The sequence below is a fragment of the Abramis brama genome (assembly GCF_963993115.1).
Source record: "Abramis brama genome assembly, chromosome: 25".
NCBI lineage: Eukaryota > Metazoa > Chordata > Actinopteri > Cypriniformes > Leuciscidae > Abramis > Abramis brama.
Genome location: NC_139987.1, coordinates 12,703,171 through 12,718,385, shown reverse-complemented (window position 1 = coordinate 12,718,385; position 15,215 = coordinate 12,703,171). Strand labels below are relative to the sequence as shown.

Genomic DNA, 15,215 nt, shown 5'->3' with positions numbered 1-15,215 from the left:
ATTATTTGATAAATATCATTTTTGGGAAGTTGCACCACACAACATTTTACATCCTGCAGTAACCTTGCCTTGTTATAAAATGGTCAACTTATTACATATGTTAAAAGTCTTATTTACCTTGACATAGGCCCTGTTTACACCTACAGTAGTATTAAGATGCGTTTTGGTCAATAGTCCAGAGCCATAGTCATGTTGGATTATGTGCCTTTGATTTGGCGGACAAACTTTTTCAAATAGTATGAAATAATAATATATAATAATAATATTTATAATAATATAAGAAATAATAATTATTATTATATAATTATACACTACTATTATACACACTACTTTTAATCAGGATTTTAATAAGAATTAAAGGCTTTTATTCTTTATTACAATATAAGGACAGTTATATATATTTAGAAATTAAAAACATGGTCATACTGTAAGTGGTGTATTCAAGTGTTTGTATGCATGAATTGCATTTTTAAGTTAATAGAGGGTCATGCCACTGACCCTCATGTTTCTGAAGTAACACTGTTCAACAGCTTTTTGTTATATTCCTTTGCTGCCAGCTAGTGTAGTGATAAATAAAGAATAAGATAAACACAACCATGCTATGTAACAGAATCTAAACATGCTCATTTTGTCAGCTAACTGTACTTTCAAATCGGTTGTTGTAAAATCACCTCGTTCATAGGAATTCTTTGATCAACAGTAAGTTTTTTTTCTTAAAGACCAAAGGATCCATTTCTTCTGGCCCGGGAGCTCAGGGTTAGCGATTGGACCTCAGAGAGGGGTGTGTTCCACTCTACTTGGCTTGTATCATTTTGACGTTTGTGTTTTGGCAGAGTTTCTGTAGATTTCATCACTCACCAAGATCCTTAATGCGAGGAAGCACATCTCGGGTGAAGTTTTTGTACGAGGCAATCTTTTCCTCAGGCGAACCGATGCCCACATGTGCCTCGTAGATACGAAGACTGCTGGGCCTTGGGGGTCTGGGGTGCTGGAACTGGGAGCGAGAAAGAAGAAAGGTTAGAGCGAGAGGAAGGGTCCAGATATCAATCCACCATTCTTCAATGAGATTTGATGAGAGATTTTGCTAGAAGGTTCTGCTGAGCATCAGGATTACCTCAAAGATCCTGATGCAACACAACACAACACAACACAAATATTTAACTTTAGTGAATGCTTGCAACAATACATGTTCTCAGTCTAAGCCTAAAGTTTGGAGCTTGAAAATGTGGAAAATGCAACCTAGAGCAAACAATTTCTGTAATGTCTATTCAATTTTTGACTTCCACAACAATAATAATGTAATGTAATGTAATACAATATAATAAATACTTTTGATTCATTTATAATATAAAATTACATCTTTGAATAATCTTAATTTGAATGGATATTCTCAGCAAATATTGATACTGTATACGGATTAATCCGATTTATTTATCACCATATTATTTAATATTTTAACTTTTTTTTTTTAAAGTTAATATTAAAAAAAAAATGGTAGTTTTGAATGCAATATAATTTAAATATAATATTGGTTTTACTATGGCAATATTTCGGTTTTATTGCTAGACGTAACAGAAGCAATTACATACAAAGACACATAGAAGTGAAATGCAAGAAAGTAAGATAAACCAATTGTATCTCACTGAAAATGGTGCCATTTCCAGAAAGCAAAAAAGCTATATTTCCTGCCTTTAATCATGCAGCAACCGCTATAACTGTCAGATGACATTCTGTCACCAATTCATCTCCTCTAAAAAACTTGATTATGTGCACGATGGCATTGACCACAGTCGCTGTATGAATGTCTGATGCCATGAATAGATATCAAAGGAAAGTCTGTCTCATTGTCATGGTGGAAGAACCGCCCAATATCAAAGCCGTTTGCAAATGGTTCTTCAGTGAAACGAAGACATCAAGAGGGCGAAAGCAATTGTTGAGTAGCCTCAGATTAAATTGGTTGTTTAATGTGGCGGGCCACTTAAGAGGAGGCGGTTTCGAGTGTCATTACCAACACGGAAGAGGGGTCGGCATAAGAGCGGGGTGCTTCAGAGATGCTAATGGCTACCGATGATAAATGGTTGAGAGCCACGGGAAGGCCACATGCTCGCCTGAACAACATCACGGTCCTGCAAACATTCCCTCCCGCTTTGACTTTTCTTCTTAACTACCTCCACCCTAAAACAAACAGTGTTTTTTGAAAAAGATTATAATTAACAGGTGTTTCTTCAACCGTGGGCTCTTTTGGCCCAGTATTCTTTCAGAAAAACACTACTTGATTTGTCCACAATGAAAAGTAACAATTATAAATAATCAGTATTTTAAGAAAATGGAAAGAAAATCCATTCTTAGAGAGAAAGGAGCAAGCGTGGTGAAACTGGTTACTCTTGGTTCTTGGAAGCAGCTTTCACCTGCAGCTATGACCTGTGTGACGTACGGTTCTCCACTGAACCTCTGCAGGGTAAAACCTGACTCTAATAGGTTAAACCATGCCAGAGTCCATCACTCAACCCTCTTCCCTGACAGCCTAAAGCATCTGTCCAAATCCGTAACACCAGAAACCTCTGAGAGCGTGTGCTTGTGTGTGATGGAAAAAAGGTAAATCAAAAAATCGATCATTATTTGTACTTAGTAGTATTTATTGCTATTTGTACCTTTTTGTTATGTCTGGTTTTCAAACCCTTGTGAGGGTAAAATTGGTTTATCACTTCTTTTCAGTGCTGAAACTCTCTAGTAAATGGGATCCAAAAACTAACAACCATAAACATCCTTTCACAGATTTTTTGAAACCAGGGTTAGGTGCTTCTACATCAGTGGTATTCATGTATTATTTCCCTCTGATTTTAGGGACAACTTATGGGTAGGGTTAGGTTTAGGGGTAGGGATACATTTTCGGACAGGAATGTTGTTCCAGGATCAACAAAATATGTTGATCCAGGAACATGTCTTACTTGGCAAAATCATGGGGGACTGGGTTCAATTTGACCCCTACAATAATGTATACAGCCTTTCCAAAACACATCTATGTTTCAAAACTTTGCATACACATCCATGACCCTAAATGAGAAAAACTCACAAAAGTTTAAGAAATATATAGTAATATAAAGTTTGAAAATCCAATGCGGTCCAAATTGACCCCAACAAAATAAGAGGGTGATAAAGTGTCTTAAAAAATTGTTCAGAATAATTATATTGTGTATATTCTACAATATTTTTACATAAAATTTAGGGTGTACACTCACCTGGTATGGTTGTGGAGGGTCCCAGTGGGTCCAGTCATATGTGACTGAATCCAGCATTTTTGTGACATATTTGGCCCAAGGAGAGATCCGAAACAGATATTCCCCTGTTTTAGTCAGGACCACAAGCTACAGAGAGAAATGACAAATTTGACACCTTGAAATAAATTGTATTCTTCAAGGTTAATTTTTGATGCAAAATAGAGGCATATATATCAACATAAAAGAGATATGTTTTAGGTCAATATTTCAATATTTTGAAAAAAATTACTACTTTTATTCAGCAAGGATGCACTGAATTAACCAAAAGTGGAAGTAAAAAGTCTAAAGATATTTATAATAAAAAAAAAAACCAAAAAAAACATGTAATATGGTTTCATCATTGATAAAAATAATAAATGTTTCTTGAGCACTAAATCAGCATAATGATTTCTGAAGGATCATGTGACACTGAAGACTATAATAATGAAGACTCATTATAATAATATTTCACAATTGTACATATTTTTACTATATTTTTATAAAAAAAGAAGAAAAAAAAGAAAAGAAAATTAAATGCAGCCTTGGTGAGCATTAAATACGTCTTTCAAAAAACATTAAAAAATCTCCTACCAACCCCAAACCTTTGAACGGTAATGTACACACACACACACACACACACACACACACACACACACACACACACACACACACACTACAAAATATTTAAATGCTGTATATTATTTTCCAGGCAATTCAATCTGGTGTTCCTGTGTGTTGCTATGAAAAACACAGTTTAGTATGTTTTTTTAAAACCCAGTTGGTTTACGTGGACACAGAAAGTGTCCCCACAAACCATGTTTATGTTGTAGTACCCATGTCATTATACACATTGTGTCCTCAATAAACCATATATACAAGAACACACACACACAGGCACACACACACCAGGTGGACAGGTGTTTGTTGATGAGAGCAGACAGAGAAGAAGAGAAGAGCAGAAGAAAACAAAGAACTTTAAGAAGTCCATCATTGCTTTCAATCTCTCAGGGGGGCAGCTTGGATATTGTCACAGATCGATAGCCACTCTGGAGAGACATTGGGGCGGGACGGAACATCCTTAAACCGCTCTGATCGGCTCTGCACAGACTATTACCAAGCTAAGAACAGCAGAAATAACACTGTGACTTTGAGAAAGAGTGACAGAGAAAGATAAAGAAAGAGAGACAAAAGAAGAAAATGTCAAAAAGGGAGTCTTAGATAATTGCAAAGGTAATCTAAAATGTACAATTAAATATATAATATTTGTCTATATATCCAATACTGAGAAATACCACTAAACCAGAATACAAATATTCTGACCAATAATGTATTTTTTTTTTGCCTATTTAAAAACTTAATAGAAAAAAATATTGACTTGAAAACACTACCTACATGTGAAACAATATCTACAAATGAGAAAAGCCACTGTAACCATGGAAACATGATAGTCTCCTCAGTAATGAGGTTTTGCAGGCTGCAGAGACTAGCTAGGTTAGTTATTACTATCTATCTAGAATGGGTTAATTTGGGATGTCGTATCTTGTAGTGTAAATTAGTATTACACTACATGTTGTAATGTTTTTAGCATTAAAATAGGTTGCATTCGAACAACTATCTTCAAAATGTTTATGCGATAAGTAGCTCATTAATTTCCTCATGAGTACACACCCTTCTGGAAAAACAACAGCAAAATTTTGTCCAGGTTGGGAGACCAGCTAGACCAGATGAAACCAGCTAAGATCAGCAAACCAAGGCTGGTTTATTTTTTTTTTTTATTGAAACCACATTATTCAAATCAAATGGAACCGGTTTAGTTTGGAAAAAATAATTTTCTGAAAAATATGGTAAATTCACTGTACTTCTGGAGCCAAGGTTGCTGAAAAAAAATGTTACCTTTGAGTTTTATACAGAGTGAAATGTATTTGTGTTGGCGCCATGTAATTACAGAAGCTGTGTCTGGCAGGTACATTTCTCAGCCGTATAGAGCGGGTCAGACAGGACCATTTATGGATTAGCATGAGTTTAATTTAGAGTGAACGAACAATCTCGTCTGCATTTAGAGCAAGAGTAAAGTTCACCCAGGCACTTTTCATCTTCAACACGGCATCAGACCTTTAATTAGATTTCATTCCTATCAGAGCGTCCTCCCTCTGATCTGATCCAGCCTCACATCTCACATGACAATCAATAAGTAAAGGACCTGAAGTGTTAATAGGGCTCCTGGGTAAACATCTGGAAATTTCTGTTTGTAGACAGAGAGATATGGAGGTTTAAGTTGCTTAGGTTTCTCCCACTTCATGCATGCACATACACACAAATCCTTTCCCACACACTTTCAACAAGAAGAAACCCCTAGAAAACTCTCCTTTCTCCTCACTTCCTTCAGACTCCAGTTAGCAGTGTTTTGATTTCCCTCGAGACGACGACTATACCCCTGAACCAGCTGTCTGGAGTCACTGAGGTATCTCTCAACAAACAGAAGCACAACAAAAAGAACGTACCCACATAGAGAATTAAACATGGTCTTGCAGGAGAGCTTGCTTAGAGATCTCAGAGCCACCCGGGGATCTGTATTGATCACCTTCGGCTGCTAAAAGTCTTTGAGCATCTAGTGTTCCCAGTGTTTTTAAAATGCAATATCACTACACAGGGAACTGAAATATTCATGCTTGAATAAATGAGGTTCGGTCTTGTTGGTGCCGGCGAAAAAAAAAGAAAAAAAAACCTGAGTTGATTTTAACTAACGCTTACCGCAGGTTTCAAATTCATTTGGCAAGCAGCAGAAGGCTGTGTGTGGGAAATGCATTAGGCAACATTGATTAAGGGGACGATGAAAGGGAATCTCATGAAACATTGAGAGTACATGCTTGAATCTGGAACGTGTGCATGATGCGTGTAAAATAGCACTGGGAAACCCTGGCCTCTCTTTTACCACAAGCTTAAAGTTTCACACTAAATCAGGTCTACTGATAAAACACTCATGCACTGATTGTCATTGAGATGCTAAAATTAATTAATGAGTAATCACAGTCTTTTTTTCCTATTGTGAATTCTATAAATGAGGTTGAAGGCTGAATAATTATCTATATTGATAAGCCAAAACATTATGCCCGGTCACAGGTGGTTATTGAATAATTAAAAGAATAAAAAAAAATCTTAAAGTCCCCCTGTAGTCAAATCATTGTATCCCTTAAAACTCATCTTTGATCAACAAAATGACATATTTAAATGATTTTTTTTAAATCAGAATTTCATTTAATCATGCCTTAAAATAGTTTGAATGTAACTCTACACCCTTGCCTCATTAAGTATATGTGGTTCTATGAATATGCAAATTAGCCCTGCCTCCACTCACTCACACCAGCTCAGAGATCCACTCGCTGTTTTGTGAAGCCAGAAACACCAACGATTTCAAACCACGTTTTTAAGACTGTCTTTGGTTCACTGCAGTTTTAAGGAGAAAATACTTAGAAATGGTGTTGACTTATGAATTTACACATGGTTTGTCTTAAAGCATATTAAAAACATCACATATATAATATAGATGAATATATCTGCAGAAATAGACAGTTGTCTCATTTACACGCAGGCGCAGAACACGCATTCTAGCTGACAGTCGGCTGTAGTTCTCTCTGTGTGTTCAAGTGCAGCTTTTTCCCCCGACGCAGGCGACACGAGGCGACAACACAGTCGGCTTTCATCAGCGCTAGTTCTTTGGCTTTACAGTACAGTGTATTGTGCATCCCTAACGAGACTTACTAATATTGTAGCTATGATATTAACAACTGTCTTCAAAACACACCCAGATACAAACGACTAGAAGTGAAAAATGAACTGTAGTTGATCTGAGCTCATCTGAAGCAGAACTAATGTGATCGGATCAACCTCCGGTGTCCGGCAGAGTCAGGGTGCTTCAAAACCCATAACGTGGCACTACAGCAAACTGTGCTGGACATGTGTACCCCCGCCAACTTTGGCAAGTGGGAACTTGTTGGGCACTCAATGTCCCCATCTGCTACCTCTTCCCATCAACCCCAGATTAACCCTGAGAGCCAAGTCAAGCAGCTTTGCCCCACAAATGCCACCTGAACCTGCCAATGACCATCTACTAGGACACAAAGAGCCAAGATCCCGTTCTGCTTTAGCAGAGCGGCTAACAGCTCCTAATCGGGCTGAAGAGACACACAGCCTCTCACTAATCCAAATGTTACCTCACAAGATGCAAAACTGCAGCCCACAGAATAGATTTTAAATTCTAGAATTTGACCCTCCAGCATCTGACCATCACAAAGAGCTACAACTTTTCAAATCACATTTGCATCACTCACGAGATGCACCTTACATGTTCATGTTGATATAAATTGTTTCATATAATACAATTATAACAAGCAGGATGTAATATAACATGAAGTGATGTGTTTGGTACCTTGAGTTTGGTCAGGTGCTTGATGACAGGAGATTTGTCCACTTTCGGAGAGAGGTATAGTTCCCATTTGCCAAACTCTTTCTGCGTGAACGGGTGAGACTGTTTTTCCCAGGAGTCTGAAGGAAAACATATTTAATTATTAATTGACACTGACCTATTTTTAGTAATTTGGCATTATGCTTTTGAAATAAGGCATTTTGATGCTTTACTGGAGCTGTCTTTCAAACAGGAAAAGCTATGGAGCTAACTGGAATAGGATTTGCGACTGGGGCCCTGTCCCAAATGGAACCCTAAGCACTCGCGGTCTTCCTCTGAGTCCGCACTTTCGTGACGTAATGCCGCTTTGACTGTCGGGAAGAAGTCTGCTGCGGAGCCCGCATCAGTGCGGGCTCGGCAAAAGTGCACATCAAGGGCGCAAATCGACCACATGGGGCACTCGCGGGCACCCTTCTGAGATCTAAAAATGACAAATGGGACACACTGCGGTCTCACGGACTTGACGGACACGCGCACGCGGCAGCCATTGTAAGTCCACAAGACCGAAAGTGCACATGAAGTGTGCCGTTTGGGACAGGGCCTGGGACTTCAGAATCCAATATGGCTGCCGCTGCTCAGTGTATAAACCGCAGTGAAACAGTAGTAAAATTACTGTTTATTAGCAATTCTGTCTCAAACTCAGTGGTGCACACAGAACTATCCAACCTCAATTTTTGGACATGACACTTGGAAATTATCTGTGCAAAATACCACTTTTATATGATGTGTTTGTATTCCAAAAGAGCAAGCACAACAAAGGTTTGTCTGGATGTGTCCACCTTAGTTCCCCTTCGAGGGAACTCGCACTGCGTCGTCGTCGTGACGACACTTTGGGAACGCCCCTCAGCGTAACGCATCTGAAGCATGAATGAAATCTGTCCAATCCTGATTGGTGCTGCGTCATGACGTAGTAGATGACGGCATAACCGGAAGATACAAAGGGACGCTGGTGCAAACACACATTAGCTTTTTGCTCTTCAGCTGAAGCGCTCTGTGTTTTTGTCAGTCCTATTTATTGTTGTCTGTCCTTATACAGTTCACAAGCATTATGAGCGAGCAATTTAAAAGGTGTGTGCATCCGTGTCCGCGCTACATTTCGGGCTCGGACACACACCAGCTGTGTGTGCATTGTCTCGGTGTGCAGCACGCTAGGGCGGCTCTCGAGGGAGCCGCTTGTAGCGAGTGCGATAAGCTGCCGCTGAGAGTGTTGCGCTCACGGCTCGCTGTGTTTGATCAGCACGGCCAGGCTCGCGAGCCTCGCGGTTCTGGGCCCGCTGTTGCCGAGGCAGCGCGGCGCCGCAGATCGTGGGGCTCACAGATGGATCTCTCAGCGGGACATGGGACTGCTACGGCATCTTCCCAGTCCTCGTCTGAGGATTCAGACGTTCTCCCGCCCCGTGTGGAAGCCCGCGAGGCGGCTTCTTCCCGCGAGGCGGAGGACCCGATGTTACAGTTGTCTGGCTCTGAGGAGTCAGATAATTTAAACATCGAGGCGGGTGATGTGGGGCTAGAGAGCACACAAACGCCACCACACGCACCCGCTCAAGAGGAGCTTGTGGAGGTTTTGACGCGCGCTGTGGCCAAGCTTAACATCGATTGGCCACAAGAGGAACCTCAAATCCAGCCGCCCAGTAAGCTGGATGAGAGGTTTTTCAAGCGTAGATCTCAACCTCCACGCCGGGGTCTTCCTTTTTTCCCTGACTTACACAATGAGTTGTGTAAGTCATGGGACAAACCATTCTCAGCCAGGCTCTCTAATCCCCCAGTACTTGATTTTGCAAATGTATTGGGGGCGGCTGAGTGTGGTTATGGGACGATGCCTCGGGTGGAGGAGACTCTCGCGAGCTACCTCTTCCCAGAGGCCGCATCGTCCCTTAAGACCCCGGTACTGCCCACTAAGCCGTGTCGGGATACATCAGCGCTGGTGGGCAGGGCTTATATGGCGGCCGGGCAGGCTGGTGGCTGTCTGCACACGATGGCAGTGTTGCAGGCCTACCAGGCCGACCTCCTTAAGGAGCTTATCCAGAGGATATTCTGGAGCTTAGGAAGGCCACCGATTTGTCTCTCCGCATCACCAAGGAGACGGCCCGTGCCATCGGCCGCTCCATGGCTGGTTTGGTGTGTGTGGAGAGACATTTATGGCTGAATTTATCGGGGATGAAAGAGAAGGAGAAACATTTTCTCTTAGATTCCCCGATCTCGCCTTCTGGACTTTTCGGCGGTGCGGTTGAGACCGTCGTCGGGAGGTTCCAGGAGGTGAGGAAGCAGTCGGCGGCCTTCCAGCAATATCTCCCCCGCCGCTCCAGCTCCTCGAGGAAGGCTGCCTCTAAAGGGCAGCCTCGGCCGTCTACCAGCTCCTCGCACCGTCAGGTGCAAAAAAGAGAGTGTCGCCACCCGCGCCCCTCCCGAGGGAGCCTGGCAAAGGAGGCGGCGCTCTCGAGGTAAGCCTTCGGAACCTAAGGTCGATCTGAGGACCGTCCTTCAGGCAAAGAAGGCTTCCTCTAAGCGGTCCTAGTTGCGGCCGGACCGCTGAGAGCTGTCCCCCCCGGGATGGAGCGATCGAGGTCGCCTCCCTCCCGGAGCTCTCGGGGAATCAGTGCTGTGTTCCCGCCGTCCAGTACGCTTCGGGCCGCACTGATTTCCCGCGCACGCACGCCGCTCCAGCCGCCTCAAATAAGACCTGCGGCTGGGCAGCGAACGCGTACGCACACCGAAAATCATTCTCGACTGCCCCCTGCCGGTCAGCCGCTTCAGGGGGTCAGGAACGAGTCTCGGTCGATACCCGAGGCCAGCCTCGAGAGGCTGGTTCCCTTAGTAGATTATCTCGGCGCATGGTCATGCCTTCCGAATATATCTGCATGGGCCCTGCGTACTGTAGAGCTGGGTTACAGACTGCAGTTCAGCTCCCCTCCTCCAAAGTTCAACGGGGTGGTCTGGACTGTGGTCGGCCCAGAGCAGGTTCGGGTTATGGAACAGGAAGTTCAATCCCTGTTGGTCAAGGAGGCCATAGAACGTGTTCCTCTGCCAGACAGGGAGTCCGGGTTCTACAGCCGGTACTTCATAGTTCCCAAGAAGGATGGGGGGTTGCGTCCAATAATAGATCTCAGGCACTTGAATCGTTCTCTGAGGAGATTCAGGTTCAAGATGCTCACAATTCCAGCCATCGTGAGTCAGATCCAGTTCGAGGACTGGTTCGTCACGATAGATCTGAAGGACGCATACTTCCATATATCCATCCTTCCTTGTCACAGGAAGTTCCTGAGGTTCGCTTTCGGGGGCGAAGCGTACCAATATCGGGTTCTTCCCTTTGGCCTAGCTCTTTCCCCTCGCACCTTCACCAAGTGCATGGATGCAGCGCTGGCTCCGCTGAGACTCCAGGGCATTCGTGTACTCAATTACATCGACGACTGGCTGATACTAGCCAAGTCGTACGATATGGCAGTTCGACATCGAGATGTCGTTCTGGCTCATATCAGGTGCTTGGGGCTGAGACTCAACACGAAGAAAAGCGTGTTGACGCCCTCCCAGAGGACTACGTTTCTGGGAGTGGTATGGGACTCCACGACGATGCGGGCACAAATGTCTCCTGCACGGGTGGAATCCATACAGGCGATGGTCTCCAGAGCGAAGCTAGGCCACAACCTCACTGTAAAGCAGTTTCAAAGACTGCTGGGGCTCATGGCAGCAGCATCCAACGTCATACCTTTTGGCCTGTTACACATGAGACCCCTACAGTGGTGGTTGAGAGCCAAGGGGTTTTCCCCAAGGGGAAATCCGTTCCGTATGATCAGGGTAACGCGCAGATGCCTTCGTTCCCTCGTCATATGGAGGAAACCTTGGTTCCTGTCCCAGGGGCCGGTGCTGGGAGCATCATGTTGCCGGAAAACCGTTTCAACAGATGCCTCCCTCACTGGTTGGGGCGCGGTCATGGACGGCCGCTTTGTGAGAGGTCTCTGGGAGACCCGGCATTCTTCCTGGCACATCAACTGCCTGGAAATGCTGGCGGTCTACAAAGCTCTGAGGAGCTTTTTCCCGGACCTCCGCGGTCACCATGTCCTGATATGCTCGGACAACACATCGGTAGTCGCGTATCTGAATCATCAGGGGGGTCTGAGGTCGTGCCCTCTATGCAGACTGGCACACCAGATCCTTCTGTGGTCCCAGGGGAAACTGTCGTCTCTCAGAGCGATGTACGTCCCCGGGGACCAAAATCAGGGAGCAGACGTCCTGTCGAGGCAGGGGCTGAGGCCCGGGGAGTGGCGACTCCACCCAGAGGTGGTGGAAGCCATGTGCGTGAGATTCGGCCCAGTGGAAGTGGATCTTTTCGCGTCTCAGGAGACGTCCCACTGTCCACTGTGGTTCTCTCTCAGGCATCCAGCTCCGCTGGGGCTGGACGCCATGATGCAGACGTGGCCGAGGCTGCGTCTGTACGCATTTCCCCCGATCGCTCTGCTCCCGGGAGTCTTGGAGTGGGTCCGCCGGGAGGGGATCAGTCTACTTTTGGTAGCACCCCGCTGGCCGACCCGGGTATGGTTCTCGGACATTGTAGCACTGCTGGACGGCCTCCCGTGGCAGGTCCCTCTGAGGAGGGATCTGCTGTCGCAGGCAGGGGGCACAATATTTCACCCTCGGCCAGAGCTGTGGAACCTCTGGGTCTGGCCCCTGAGGGGGCCCGGTACCTAGAGGCTGGCCTGTCAGCAGGTGTTGTCGAGACCTTACTCAGCTCCAGGGCTCCTTCTACCAGGAGACTGTACAGCCTGAAGTGGAATGTGTTTTCCACTTGGTGTAGAGAGCGTGAGGTGGACCCAGTTAACTGCCCAGTGGCTTCAGTGCTGGAGTTCCTCCAAGATCGTTTCTCCGCCGGTCTTACCCCGTCCACACTTAAGGTGTATGTGGCTGCCATTGGGGCTTTCCACTCGCCTGTAGGTGATGGGCCTTTGGGGAAGCACCATCTGGTTGTACGTTTCCTCCGTGGGGCTCGGAGGATGAGGCCTGCGGCTCGCTCCAGAGTCCCAACCTGGGACCTGGCGGTGGTACTTGAAGGGCTGGCTGAGGCCCCCTTCGAGCCACTGGAGTCGGCTGAGGCAAAGAACCTGACCCTTAAGGTGGCCTTTCTCCTTGCTATCACTTCTCTGAGGAGAGTGGGGGATCTCCAGGCCTTGGCAATAACGCCAACTTGCCTGGAGTTTGCCCCTGGCGGAGTTAAGGCTATCTTACATCCTAGACCGGGCTATGTGCCCAAGGTGCCATCGAATGTGGCACGGTCAGTGGTTCTTCAGGCTTTCCATCCTCCGCCTCATGGGACGGCGGAAGAGGGGAGACTTCACCTGCTCTGCCCAGTCAGAGCCCTTAGGGTTTATTTGGAGAAGTCTTCTCAATGGAGGAAATCAGACCAGTTGTTGGTGTGCTTTGGTTCACCCAAGAAAGGGCTGCCTGCATCTAAACAGACAATCAGCAATTGGATTGTCCAGGCTATAGCCACGGCTTATCAGGTGCGCAATTTGCCTTCACCTATGGCCGTGAGGGCTCATTCCACCAGGAGCATGGCCTCCTCGGTGGCCCTCCTTTCTGGCGTCTCGCTTCAGGAGATCTGTGAGGCGGCCGGGTGGGCCACCCCGCACACCTTCATACGTTTTTACAGTCTGCAACTTCCCGTGACGCCTGGCGCCAGAGTGCTCGCGTCCTAAGTATGCCTGGTTCTCAGCTTCATACTAGGGCGGGTGTGATTAAGGTGTGGCATAGTGGGTATTACGTTCCCAAAGTGTCGTCACGACGACGACGCAGTGCGAGTTCCCTCGAAGGGGAACGTCTCGGGTTACGACTGTAACCCTTGTTCCCCGAGAAGGGAACGAGACACTGCGTCTCGTCGCCACACCTATCACGGTCAGAGCGCTTGCTTCATCGCAATTAGCTAATGTGTGTTTGCACCAGCGTCCCTTTGTATCTTCCGGTTATGCCGTCATCTACTACGTCATGACGCAGCACCAATCAGGATTGGACAGATTTCATTCATGCTTCAGATGCGTTAGGCTGAGGGGCGTTCCCAAAGTGTCGTCACGACGACGACGCAGTGTCTCGTTCCCTTCTCGGGGAACAAGGGTTACAGTCGTAACCCGAGACGTTTTCTGATCTGTGTGAAGAGGAAAATGGAACACACTATTAGGCATATTTTCCGGTCTATGTAACAGAGCATGTGAGCGGAGTGGAGCGGGAGCGAGCGGGGAGCGGGAGCGGGCGGATCTTGGACAGAGCGCAGAGCGGCATTTTTAAAAGGACGGAGCGTCGCCTTATTTCCCGCTCCAATTTCGCTCCGCTCACACCACGAGTCTGAAGCATGCTCAGTCAAACCTAAACCAGGATCCATCTGTCTTGCACAGTCATCGACAGTAGACTATTTTCAGTCAAAACTCGGCTCAATAATGGAGTTCAAAAAGTAGGCTACTTCAAAAAGGAAAATGAGAAGTCATACAGGTCAGGTGTACTATTAATATAACTAACTAACTAACAATAATGTGGTACAAGAAAACGAATGTGGAGACATCGTTTCAGTCAGCAAAGATTCATTTTAGAATCTCAAAAGACACATCTCTCAAAAACATGAACGTGAGCTACGCGAACACGCTGGGAAGAAAACAAAAGGTTAGCAAATTGAATACGGTAACTTGTAACAAAGTGTAATTTAAATATAGCGTAATATTCAAACAAATTCGTTTTTTCATTCAAGTAGACCTAATGGTTCATTTTATTTAGCCGAATTTGTGTCGTCCGTAATAATATTTATATTATTAGGCCCATTTATTCCGTTTAATTTTACAGCTATTTGTGTGTATGGAAGCCAATTTAAATTTTAATCGTTTGCGTTGCGCAAAAGTTCACTTATCAAAATTCTGGCCTTATAGTTAATTTACTTTTAAAAAATGTATCATATTTTTGTTTATATAATTTTTATTTATATTATTAGGCCCATTTATTCGTTTAATTTTACAGGACTTTTTGTGTAGGCTATATTCCTTCTTACATAGGCCTGTAATTTGAAATAAAACATTTCTATTTGAAAAATGTTGTTGTTACTCGTTAGTTCTTTAGGAGGTAAGGCTGTGGTCTAAGCTAAAAGTGATATACATGTAGATTTTTTTCCTTTTTTCGAGCGAGCGGGGGGCGATTTGAGTGGAGCATGAAGCAAACCTCGTTGAGCGCTGAGCGATAATGAGCGGAGCGGCCTGATGTAGCTTTGAGCGGGGGGAGCGGAGGGGTGAACAGTTCCGTGAGCGATGAGCGGAGATTCTCACCGCTCCACTCCGCTCACATGCTCTGCTATGTAAACAGTATAACTTGCAAAACTACCCACATTGCACAACTTCAGATGTGTTTCCACAGGGCTCTTGTTAAGTGCCTTCTTTTGTATAATTTTTTCATACAGGTGTTATGAAGAGCTCTTGATATGGTTGACTAGTGCACCTTTACTCTGTTCTTGAAATCCATAGCTCCTCAAAGTG

At 44.8% G+C, this 15,215-nt stretch overlaps 1 protein-coding gene across 1 annotated transcript in view; it reads right to left on the bottom strand.

Annotated features, from left to right (window-relative positions):
- Window positions 1-15,215, bottom strand: part of gbe1a (glucan (1,4-alpha-), branching enzyme 1a) — a 151,805-nt gene that overhangs the window by 109,964 nt on the left and 26,626 nt on the right. Inside the window, exons 3-5 of the mRNA XM_084104994.1 lie at window positions 7,684-7,799; window positions 3,240-3,365; window positions 859-994 (exon numbers count right to left, since the gene is read on the bottom strand). Of these exons, the coding sequence (XP_083961120.1) occupies window positions 859-994; window positions 3,240-3,365; window positions 7,684-7,799 (378 nt within the window). The remainder of the gene's footprint in view (window positions 1-858; window positions 995-3,239; window positions 3,366-7,683; window positions 7,800-15,215) is intronic.